Genomic DNA, 12828 nt, shown 5'->3' on the forward strand with positions numbered 1-12828 from the left:
GACACTACCTGAATTCTTTTAGGATCAGAAACGAAAAAAGGATATTCACTATCTCCACTGTTCTGTCACATGAGAGCAAAATTCACGTGCCATATTGTGATGCAGGGAAGAAAAATAAGTGACATAAGGACTGAAATGGAAGAGGGAAAATCATTATTCACAGGTGATGAAAGTATCAACATCTTAGAACAATAACAAGAAGATCAACTGGAAAATAAGTCTTTCTTATAGTTTTAATACTCACTAAAACTATATGAATACATGGGATTCCCAATCAGAAAACATAGTATAAAGGAATAGCTCACAAATCTTTATAAATCAAGTTTAGTATACACATAATAACTACAGAGAAACAAATGGTGTTTAGTGTAGGTCTGTTTAAGGATGGGTTTGTGACACAGTACAAATTAGAAAATGATTTGTTATTATGTCCTTATGACATGAATATCACGAACATTTTAGGAAAGAAACTATATTTTTAAAAACACATTTTATTAGAAGATTAAATTTTACATAAATTTCTTCCCTTCCTTCCTTCCTTCCTCTTTCTTTCCTTCTTTCTCTCTCTCTCTCTTTCTCTCTCTTTCTCCACCCCCCCTCCAGTACCAAGGATTGAATTTAGGACCTTACACTTTTGAGGCAGGCACAGCGCCACTGAGCTAAATCCCTGGGTCCTTTGCATAATTTCTAATGTCAGCCTTCAAAGAAGTTAAATGATGGTCCATTCTGCTACTTGTCTCAATCTGTGCCAATATCTTACTTTATACAAGAAAACCCTTCTCATATATCACTGTAAAGGACTTTATCAACAAGAAATAGTCATATACCTCCAAGGATTTATATATCCATCTTTATAAAACCTTATCAACAAATTCTTTAAAAACTCTGCAACATAATCATAGAGAAAAATACTATACACAGATAAAAATTAGACAGCCAGCCATGGTTCACATGCCTATAATCTCATCAGTTGGGTGGGCTGAGGCAGAAGAAAACCACACGTTCTTTATCTGTTTTTTGTTTGAAGTTCTTTTTGCCACGTTCTTTATCTGTTTTTTGTTTGAAGTTCTTTTTGCTTTTGTTTTGTTTACACAGGGTCTTGCTGTGTAGCTCAGGGTGGTAGGCCAGGCTGGCCTCCAACTCAACAGGGATCCTCCCACCTACGGCTCTTAAGTGCTGGGATTTCAGCATGCACCACTTCCAGCTACAACACAAGTTCTTATTCAGCCTGTGCTATATAATGAGATCAAGGTCACCTGAACTACATAGGGAATGCCTGTCTCAATCAAAAGAAGATCTGGGCACTACTCGGTGGGTGCAGTTCCTTGCAACTGTCCTCTCCCTTTGCAAGGCTCCAGCAATGGCTCTCTGGAGCGGAGCAGGGAGCTGAGGCAGTGGCTTGAGCTTCACTGTAGGGCTCAGTGACAGAGCTTTCCCCCGCATTCAGGCTCTGGTGCCCAGGGACTGAGTGGTCTCACCGCCTTAACTCATCCTCTCCCTGCTGGCTGGTGGGTGGCAGCTTCTGGTGCTTGCCTCTATGATGAAGCTCAAGGCCAACCTGACTCAGACCTATGCCATGCCACAAGGGATTAAAAAAGCAGGTGGAATCTGAGCTTCTGCAAGAAGCAGGAGGAGGAGGTGTTGCTGTCCACGAGCAACTTGTGAACAAACCAGAGTTATTTCTCTCAGGGGAAGCAGTGGAGCCTGAAGCGGAGCTGGGAGGTGCAGCCCTGAGGGAAGTTCATGAGGAGGCAGGAGGAAGACAACAGGCAGGCAGGCTCCTGAAAATATTTTAGCAGAACCAAGACTAAGAGTACATAATATATAGTTATGTTCTTACAGTCTCTGAAATATTAGAAGACTGGGAAGATTCTGTTCATATTGGAAGGAAACGAGTGTTTCAAAGAAGATGCAATCAAAGTTCTCCAATGTCATAAGCCTGCACAAGCTGAGTATCTGGAAAAACTAAAATTGGGCTGTTCCCCAACCAATGGAAATTCCACGTGCCTCTCAGAAAACAAAGCCTTGCTTGTGACCCCTCACAGAGCCCTGGGCTGCCAATCCATGTCAGATAGGTCAAATCAGAAGGAGCTCCCCCACCCTCACCATCTCTCTCAAGTTTCTAAACTGTCTTTGGCAAACATCTGAATGGTGCTCACAAAGTGACTGAATTTGCTATGCAAGGATTACAAATAATTCGCATGGTTTTCAGTTGCTTTCTAATATTCTCTTAAAAAGTAATGCAAAATATTTTAATAAACCAAAGCCATGTGTATATTTTTTCAGATGTCTTAACTGTGCCCCTCCCCCAGTGTTATTTTGGGGTCATTTTTTTTCCACAGCATTTTCAGGATTTTTGTCTATAGAAGCAGTGTTATTTTGTTACAGGTCAAATTACTTAATGGGTATATTCCCCCTCAACTGTTTTCTAAATTACAGCATTAACTTAGTCAACAAATCTATGGTTGGAATTAATTAAAATGTTTTGGGTAATAAAATCCATCCATCCCAGAACTTATTTCATAGAATCATCATTTTAATTCATAAATTTCAGATGTGTTCAGGCTATTTCATTATGGTTTTCTGTTGTGATAAAGTACTTTGCTATTTGGGGAATCTGTCAGCTCATTTGTCTGAATTTTCATGTATTTTGTCACCATCAACCAGATATGGTTACTTCTCCTAAAAGTTAATAGCACTTTAAAAATGCAATACAACTCTATAGAGTTAATTTCTAGGAAACATTGTTAGCAAAATGCATGTAGTACATTGTTATGAAATTTGTATTTCATGAATTTAGCATGCTCAGTTGCCAATTCTTTTATCTATAATCTCTCCTTACGTAGAATACTTTAGAACCGTATTTCCTTCAGTGTAAATTGCTCTTAAAACATAGTTTCACTTTAACTTAGTGACAACTCTTAAATTAAACTTGTTTACCAAAAACCACAGGATTGGTGTCTAACCTTCAGTGCCAGTCAGTGGTGGCTGTGTTCTAGCAGAGGCCAATTTAATTGTTACAGGCTTAGGATGTTGGGGTGTCTTTCAATGTCTCATCTTTTCTAGGGCATCAGTACTTCTTGTCACATAGCCTTTGAGACACTGTAACATAATTAATGATCTTGTCTTGTATTTATCCTCATACTCAGAATTAGGCATCCCATCTAAAGTGTGTATGTACATATCCTGTCTGAAACTCCTACAGTCCCCCACTGAGGTCAGAAATGAGGGACAAGGAAAACCTTTAAGATATGGGGTTGGTGGCTGGGGATTTAGCTCAGTGGTTCGGTGGCCTGCCTTGCAAGCACAAGGACCTGAGTTCAAACCCCGGTACCTAAGGAAAAAAAAAAAAAGATATAGGGTTCGGAGAGTGAAAGATATTAGTCTTTTAGTCTTTTGTAAATATTACAGCAAGCGAATACAATGCAGAAGTTAAAATATTTGCTCTGTAAATTATTAACTTTTAGAGTCCTTACACTTAAGGAAAATTAGTACCATTTTGAAAATCAGATCTTCTGTCATAAATGCAGCTGAATTAAATATAAATGCTAGCTCACAAATTAATGCTGTCAAAGGAATGAGTTAAGAAACTTTCAGTGATGTTCCATCCCTAATTATGTAGTGTGATCAGACTGGCCATCTGGAATTTTTATGTTTCTTTGTATAAAGTTTATGCTTTCTGGGGTTTTTTTTTGGGGGGGCATTTCAAATCCCATAAATTGACATTTTCTAGCAATCACCAATGGACTAAGATTTTTTCAGTAATCTCTGAAATTTCTTTAAATTATATATTTAACAGAGAAACCGAATTGTTTCTGTATATAAGGTGGCACCTGAAATTCTATCACAAAAACTTAATCCCAGCTGTTGGATGGGTTGAGGCAGAAGAAAACACAAGTTCTTGCCAAGCCTGGCCTACCTAATGAGTTCAAAGTCACTTATCTCAAAATCTGTCTCCAAAAAAAAAAGAAAAAATAAATTGGAGATGATGATCTGAATATGTAGAAAATAATGTACAGACAGATTTGATATATGCTATAAAATTTTTAAATTATATTAATACAAGTATATTTATAATACCACTGAAGCAACTATGAATGTGACAAAAATCTTCTAGAATCCCTTCAGAAAAACAAAGGATAGTCTTATATTTTTCAAATCTGACATAAAAAAGAAAAGAGAAGTTTCCCTTTCCATTTTTTGGGACACACTGTAGAGTTACTTAGTCATTTAAGTAAGAATATGAAGAAAAAATTTAGACACTAAATTTATCTAAATAGCAAGAAATACCTATGCTGTATGCTAAAATGACATTTGATATGGTTGGCAGTACAAATCAAGAGGAAAAAGTAATTGATCACACATTTATGGTGAAAAATGATACATTAAGAGGACAAAGTAAACCTGATTACACATTCTGCTTGACTTATCCAGGGAAAATATCTTGATCAACCTACAGACAGTTCAAACTATAATGTATTGAAAATGCATTGAATATACATAATTAAGCAAACAATGCTAAGCCTTGCCTCCTTTAAAACGGATAAACACACTTAATATTAACCTGTATTTGAGAAAAAGTATGTAACACATAGTTTCTTTCACGATAAAGTAATAAATATCTCATGTAACTTATTGAATGTACTGCAGTGTAAATCACTGGATGTTGTCACTGGTGTCCTGTCACTGACAAAGCTGGGACTCACTGCTGCTGCCCAGCATCTGGAGCAAGTATACCACAGACCACTAATGTGCAAACAGTATGAAATTCCAAATCAGAGAAAATTTTCTGAGTATTATGACTTCTTCTTTTATGCTTTAGTACTGGGCTGAATTCAGGGCCTTGCACATGTTACACAAGTTACTTTAATTGGAGACAAAGACCCAGTGATTTTGCTCTATGTTGATCTGGGTCTTACTCCATTGTCCACCTGGTCTTGCTACTGCAATAATCCTGCCTCAGCGTCCCAAGTGGCTGAGATGAAAGGTGGGCAGCACCATGCCTCACCGAAGTGTCATTTAACCAAGCACAGTGATCCAGGTTAATACTGGTGATGAAGAAACGACCATCTTTTTTTTTTTTTTTTTGGTACCAGGGATCTAACTCAGGTCCTTGTGCTTGCAAGGCAGGTGGCAGAACTGCTGAGCTAAATCCCCAGCCCTAAGAAACCCCCATCTTAAGGAGGAATGGTGGCACATGCCTGGCATCTCAGCACTCCAAGAAGCTGAAACAAGACCAAAAGTTTGTTGCAGCCCTGGCAACACAGTGAGAGCTGCTCTCAAAGTTTAAAAAATATTTAAAGGTATGGAAAACGTAGTTCAGAGAAAAGTCCTTGGTTCAATCTTCTGTACAATAAAAATATCACCCACATCTAAAATCTGTGGTATCCTGGAGAAATCCCTTTCCATTACACTTAGCTGATGATAGCCACCAATTTTTAAGCCAGAGCAAGCAAAACCATTTCCTAATTTCCATTTTTTCCTCAAAAAATATACACAGCTATAGTCTCAGTGCTCAGGAGGCTCACTTAAGAGAATGGTCACAAGCTGCAAGCAAACCTGGTTTACGTAATAAGTTCAAGGCCAGCCTGAATTGCTTGGAAGAAACCCTTGAAAAGAAAATTGATTAGTTTACCTGATTAGTAGTAACAGAAGACAAATTTATCTAAATTTTACAAAGTCTTCTCCTTTCTTAGTGCCTGTGATGTCTGACCCACTCAGTTTGAGCCAGCACACAACTACCTTATTGCCACACTATGAAAAAATCTGACCTCAGAGGAAGACCCTTTCTGCTGCATTTTACCACCATCACCATCCCCTCCTCTCCTACTATCTTTCTCCTCCTGTTTGCTCCTCCCTGCACAGAAGTTATTTATTACTAACCACTCATATGGCTACTGACCTCAAACTTGACTTTACTCCTACTACAATATTCCTTTAATTAAAAGTCCACCTCTATCAGCATTTCAACTCTCAAAACAGTGTCTACAGTCAAAGGTCTACAGCAATTATTTGAGGTGCTATCACTCTCTTTTTCTACTCCTACCAAATCACATGTCCATATGGATGCCCAAGTTTAATGATTCTCACACTGCGTGTAACATGCCGTTCCCTCTGGAAGTGGTCCTTAGCAGGAACACTTTCTCCTGCCCTTGCTGACACATTAACATCTCTTCCACTTATCTCAGCCCTCTAAGCTCTATAGGAAGGCCTCACTTAAGTGGTCCCTGTTAGTAGAGGTGCCACGTCAATCATTAAGATGATGATTGTTTTTGCATTCCTATTTATGTAACACAGGAGTTCACTGGATGCTTGGCAAACACCACCAACTGACATCACCAGTGATACTGAATATTTCTCTTTGTTTTTCTTTTCTTCTTTTTTTTCTTTTTTGGATTTGTTTTTGTCTTGTTGTATGACTCTGGGTCTCACGATATAGATTCAGGGTGGCCTCGATGCCACTGGTCAACAACTCGCAAGAAAGTTCCTGCATCAGCCTCCCGTCTTCACCCCCACGGCTGGCGTCTTCACCCCCAAGGCTGGCGATCCTGTTTCTCAATTCTCAGGGCATTAATACTGTGGGACCCTAACCGCTGTGTAGCCCCTAGTTAGTCAGCATACAACAAAGCACATTCCTTTCTGCTCTGTTCCCAGATAAGATTAGAACAGAGTGTATGTGAGAGCCTGGTATGGGTAAACAAAGGTAATACCTTAGGACTTTGATCAGAACAGAACATCCTGGGGTCTGGGGATGTTCAACACAGGAAGCCAGTCATGTCATAAACCAGACCCCTTAGCTAAGGGAACTGACCCCTGACCCCTTGCCCACTTGCTGTGCTTGTAAGCCTCTCCCCTGGTCTTTAAAAACTGTGCTAAACCCTGAGCTGGAGTATCTCTGAGCTGCTTGGTTCTCAGAGTGCCCTCTGGCCAGACTAATAAACGTCTGTTTACCAACTAGCCTGGTGTGTTCCTTCCTGGGTTTCTCGCTGCTTGTCCAACTCCCGGAGCCTCGCTGGGTTTTAGGACCCAGCATGGTACAGGTCACGCTCTGTGGAGTGAGAGTGAGACTTTGGGTCTTACAATACTTAATCCTGACTTTGGCTTGGGGGCACATGTTGGAATTTCGGCAATTTACTGTCATCACAGAGCCGCGTTGGCCTGAGGGGCTAAGGTGTGGCTCTGGGACCCTGTATCCCACATTTATAACATGGAGGTCTTCCAGATCTGCTGGAGGGACGAATGAGACCAGGGATCCAGCACACCACATCCCCCAGCTCGACTCCCCACCGGAATCAGGGTCTGCCCACAATCCCCTCGCTCCGCGCACAAGTAGAGACGCAGCCTTGGGCTGCGGCTGGCGAGACTGCACTCCCGGCTGGCGGGGTGGCAGTGGAGAGACAGGGTGCTGGGTACACCAAGTAGGCCTGCCTGAGGCAGGGCCGGAGGACAGAGTGTAGCAGGCGCCCGGACCGGGAGGCGCTCTGACTCGGGCTCCGGGGAGGGGCCGGCCGCCATTGCTGTTCCACCGCTTCCGCCCGGGCCTCCCCCGACCACCCCTGTCAGCGCACCCGTCCCACAACGTCACCATTGCGTGGCTACAGGGTCTCCCGGGTCCTTCCCACGCAGTCTGCAGCCAACAGAAATCCTAAAGCAAGGTGGTCTACCAGGGTACGGCAGCTCTCAGCATTGAACTCAGGATCTGTGGTTTTGCCGCCAGGAAACAGAGCCCTCCCGCCAGGGCCACCTGATTGGACAGTTCATACGGCCCGCCCCTCAACGCCGATTGGCTCCTGTTCCACTGCCCGCCTTCTGGGCTGAGAGACTGCTGAAGCGGATCTTCACCAGTGTGAGAGCAAGTCACATGGGAGATTGTAACCCAGACACTTCTTGACCAGTTTGTCTCCCAGGATGCTGATCTGTCCTAGCCTGCATTTAAGAAAAATTTCTCCTGGTTTCGAGCGTCTTCTGTCTCTGTTTTTAAGACAAAGTGTTGCATGTTTTGAACTCACTATGTTACTGGCTGGTCTTGAGCTCTTTGTGATCCTCCTGCGTCAGCTTCTTCAGTGCTGGGTTTACAGGGATGCACCATCGCACCTGGCTACTCCATTCTTCTTCCTGGACTCGGTGGGCTCTTCCTGTGTGTTGTTCTTCCAAATGGGGTCACCAGTCTGCTAAGCCAGTTCGGGTTAACTCGCTGTGAGAGAGTGTTCCAAGTCCAGGCAAAGCCAGGACGCAATGGGAAAGAGGGCCTGATTTTGTGAGAAGAAGGAACTTAGGAGTAAGGTTCTTGCCTTCACGAACAAGGCTTTCTCTTACTGTATCTCTTGATTTACTCACTCTAAGCCAAGAAAATACATGCCAAAGAGAAGCATATGATTGCTGAATAAATGTATTTTCTGGTGTTGAGGCATGGAAACCTAAGGACTTCAGACTGTAAGCTCTTTGTGCCCTGTAATTCCCTCTTCAAAAGCTGCAACTCTGCCTTTCAACACATTAATATTGCTAGAAGGGAAATATTTGCCGGAGTCTTGTGACACTCTTGGTCAAAATCTTGTTTGGCATTAGAGGTGCATAGGATACTAGTACAGCAATGCTGGAGTTGTGACATTAGGGAGCTTATCTTCTCCCTCCACCTTCGTCTGTGGCACCCGTTTTGTTCTCTGCTTCCTGGTTCTCATGCAGACGTTACCTTTCTTTCTTCGTTTCTTTCCACTATGAGCTAGTCCCACTATTTCTCCATTTGAGTCTAATAACAACTGATTTCAATCTCTGAAACCACGAATTTAAAAAATCCTTTTAGGTATTTTAACCTTGTAGGTATTATTTTATCCTTGTAGGAATTTCAACCTTCAACAAGAAATGTTAAAGTTAGCAGTAGGTGTCTGAATGCCCCGGCCGGCAGGGCTTGTAATCAGCAGAGGTCGAGAAGGGGAGATACCTGGAAATGGGACAAGAGGGGCGCAGAGAGAAGGAGACCAAGCAGAGGCTTGTCAAGGTCTCTTTTATTTGCAGGCACAAGCAGTATATAAAGGCAAAACCCACAAATTTGTAAGAGGAAGTGGTTACTCATAAAATGATAAAGGAGAAACATATTGTACAGTAACAGTCATGATGAGATACAGTTGTTATGTAACAGATTAGGTCATTAAATGAGCAAGGCCGTTAGTGCAGTCATCGGCACGTCTGTGCCAGTGAGGTGACTCAGATGTAAACATGGAGGTGATTGTGTTAGGCTCAAAAACAACTCTGAGAGTATGAATATTTTGGTCTCCTACATCTGAACAAAATATACTGTCAAATCCTTAAACCTTTTCTTTAGAAGTGTAGATAATTGAGTTATTTCTATGAACCCCCTTCAAAGATTTTCTTCATATGAGCATATTCAGTGTGATTCCAGCAACACTTCGCACATCAAACTGCTTCTCAGGGAAAGCACCCTTGTAAGCAGGAAGAACCTCTGAAAGGACAAAACCCCAAATACATTTGACATATTTATTGCCTGCTTTCCACTGTTCTACAGCTTGTGCCTGTCACCACTCCTTCTAGAGCTGTTTTGAGCAGCTGGAGACAACACGCCAAAGAGATCTGCAGCTCAGGGGCTCCCAAGGGAATGGTCATGACTGTTCCTTTGTAGGCTCATTTTACAGCACAGCTTCACATCACTGGACTGAAGGCTGTGCTCCCCTTACAGTTTACTCATATGCTTTACGTCAGTATTGATGAGTTGTGAGGTTCATATACTCAAATCAAGCCTATGTGTTGAAATGAGGACCATCATTGTTTTCTTTCTGTGCTTATTAATGAAGAAGAAAAAGACAATTTTAGGATACTGTATGTGGAATCAAAACACGCAAGAAGTATTACTGAAAAACATAGATGCCATGAATTTATATCCATATTAATAACGAATAGAAAACAGCTAATTGATTGTGAATTGTTCCCCCTGTTTTTCTGTGTATGATTGTGTTTCTTGCCATTCTAGTTGGATATTGTCAGGAGATGCTCTATGCCTAGGGATTTACATATTCTGTACCTTTTTAGAACAAACTCAAGATCCTCTCACAGCGCTATAGACCCATTTAATTATTTCTAAGTACCTCTCCCTTTCAAATAGTGTAGCTGCCTCAACATTTAATCTTCTGAGGACTCAACTACATTTCTCTATTTCAATCGTTTATTTGAAATTGTGTTATATTGAGTATGGTGATATTTTTGTGAACTCTAGGGATAAATACATTGTGGCTATTCTTTACAGCCCGCCATATGACACGGACTATGAAAACACTCATAGAATGGTACTGTATAGTAGTTTTGGAACTCTGATACAAGAAATTCAAAGCCCCTTAAAAGGTTGTATGTGAAACTTCTGTGCTTTGTTTCATAGTAATATTATTAATAGCTGTGGAACTGTTATTAGTTTCTTTCTTTCTTTCTTTTTTTTTTTTTGTACTGGGGATCAAACTTAGGTCCTTGAGCTTGTGAGCCAGTCACCAGAACCACTGAGCTAAATTCCTGGCCTGCTATTAGTTTCTTGATGGAGAATAATCTGAAATCCAGAAGGACCAAATAATGCTTAAAAGACAGAACTTGTAAAAATAAATTTTATTTGGAACTCACAAATGAGATTGATAGGGAAAACTTTTATAAATATCAAAACCCTATAAAGTGTTACAATGTAAAGTGGCTTATGCTGTCTCTAATAGCAGTTTGTTTTGTTTAGCTCAAAACTAATAGGCACCAAAGGCGCTAATTGCTGAATGAGGCATTTGGTCTTACCCTGAGATAACAGGGCATGTCAAGGTCTTGAGAGCTCTGATGAGACTAGAGCCACCTGATCATAAAAGTGTCTAAATGAAAGAACCCATTGCTAACATTTTCTCCCCTAACCCTGAACACCCCTTTTTTCTATGGACTAGAATAGATAACTAGGTGAATGTTAAAGGTAAACTTCCCAACTGCAAAGAACTGTTACATCTGGGTTGAAAAGATGAACTATTTTATGAGCATGATTTGAACTGTGAGAATGAAATGTGACCATCCAAATTAAGTCAAGGCTGTAAAACCCTATAAAAGGAGGAGTTGTAACCCAGTGCATTGTCAATCCAGGCATGGCTTACATGCGATCAACCCTTATTGATGAGTAAATTTTTGTTTTACTTCCGTTCTTCTGCCTCTCTGTCACTTACTGATTCCTTCCGTAACAAGATGAAAGGATAAGACTCATCTACTGGGCCTGTGAAGAGGGGAAAAGGGCTTGAGATTGAGTTCATAATAAAAATTAAAAAAAAACCTAATCAGTCATGTCAATATACAATAAAATTATTTGTAATCAAAGCTGTCTTATTCATTGTATAATATTTAGCATCATCTGTGGCTGAACATCACAATACCAACAAAACCCACTCTTCCTCTGTCTTGAGGAAAAAAACCCTCCAAACAGACACACACATTGAAAGCCATTGACCTAACATTGGGCATCTGAGATAGTTAGATAACAAGACATAGAATGGGGAAAAAATGTCTAGGCTCCTTCTAAATCTTGTGGATTTTTAAATTCTTTCACTTCTACAAACCAAACCGGGATGGATCGTTCTTCCCAAATTTTTTGAACCTGTCATTGTAGCTCAACTCTTTGCAGCCCATTCCACATGGTCTGCAAAATATAATGTGGTTAAATTATTCTATTTGTCTGGAAGCAAGTTGTTCATCCATGAGTCAGCACCGTTCTGCATATTCTCTGTTTCCATGAAAATAAACTGAGTAATATATCCTTAAAGAGGATATGTTTCAGTGTCTCCAATGTATACTTCAAACCCAACACTGAATATTAATAACCATATAAAAACACATGTATGTTGTTTTTTCCTATACATAAAATATGATAAAATTTAATTGATAAATTTTGCATGAGTAGAGTGATTAACAGCACTACTTAATGCTGAGCTACATATACAATAACAAACAGCATGGTGTAATCAGTGTCATGTAAATGAGTTTATGTGGAGTGTCACCTTGACTGGCTTTGAGATCTACCCAGGTATTGTTCATGTACACTGCTGGGTGTGTCTGCATGGGACATGGAGGTATCACCTTGGTGTCTCTGGTCTCTTATCCCTTTCTCTCTGTTCTGCTCTGCTTCTGTGTCACCATGAAATATAAAGATTTGCTCTGCCAAATTTTTCCTTCATGATGTTGCTGCGCCAGGAAACTGGACTGAATCCCCCACAGACCTGAGCCAATGATTCCTCTTCTTTACTTGTAGATGTTGCCACAGTGAGAAAGCTCACTAATCAATAGAGTGACATTTGGTTTTTTCTGGCATGATATTGATATGGATATTGAAAAACATACTTTATCCTTCTCAATAATTTCAAACTTATAAGACATCTGCAATCTTGTTAGGAAGTACCCTTCATTTATTCACTCACCTTTCCAGTGGTTATTTCTTTTCCAGATTTGCAAGTCTATGTGAAACACTGCCATGTATTTTACTCAAAGTAGAGATGCTCTTAGATAACCACCACAAAGCCCCTGTGTCAGTAATTCAAGAGCTTCAACTTGAATAGCCAGTCCTTAGGTCCCCTTCACTTTCACTGTCTCTTGGATGACAGAAAAAGTCTTTTTTGTATTTGGATCCAGTTTTCTCTCCTGGAAAGACTTTGTCATTGCCATGACTTTGACAGTGAAGAACACACCCATTTTTGTTTGAATACATGCTTTCTTTTCTTTTGGACAACTACCTAAGAATGGAAGGGTTGAAGAGTATAGTAAATCTATATACAACTTTTTCAGGAAATGTCAAAGTATTTCACACAGGGGCTGCACCAT

At 40.6% G+C, this 12828-nt stretch overlaps 1 protein-coding gene and 1 pseudogene across 2 annotated transcripts in view; one reads left to right on the forward strand and one right to left on the reverse strand.

Moving 5' to 3' along the window:
* Positions 1-7945, reverse strand: part of LOC104872696 (zinc finger protein 709) — a 37401-nt gene extending 29456 nt beyond the window's left edge. The window contains exon 1 of one of the 2 annotated variants that reach the window (XM_010638972.3): positions 7586-7945. In XM_010638972.3, coding sequence (XP_010637274.1) covers positions 7586-7588 — 3 coding nt within the window. In that variant the 5' untranslated portion in view covers positions 7589-7945. Of the gene's footprint in view, positions 1-7568 lie in introns of both variants that reach the window. The other variant, XM_010638973.3, reaches the window with a different exon arrangement.
* LOC104872695 lies at positions 1339-2218 on the forward strand (annotated as a pseudogene).
* Positions 7946-12828: the final 4883 nt, after the last annotated feature.

Source organism: Fukomys damarensis, unplaced genomic scaffold (assembly GCF_012274545.1).
Source record: "Fukomys damarensis isolate Sample0158 unplaced genomic scaffold, DMR_v1.0_HiC HiC_scaffold_30, whole genome shotgun sequence".
NCBI classification, from domain to species: Eukaryota; Metazoa; Chordata; class Mammalia; order Rodentia; family Bathyergidae; genus Fukomys; species Fukomys damarensis.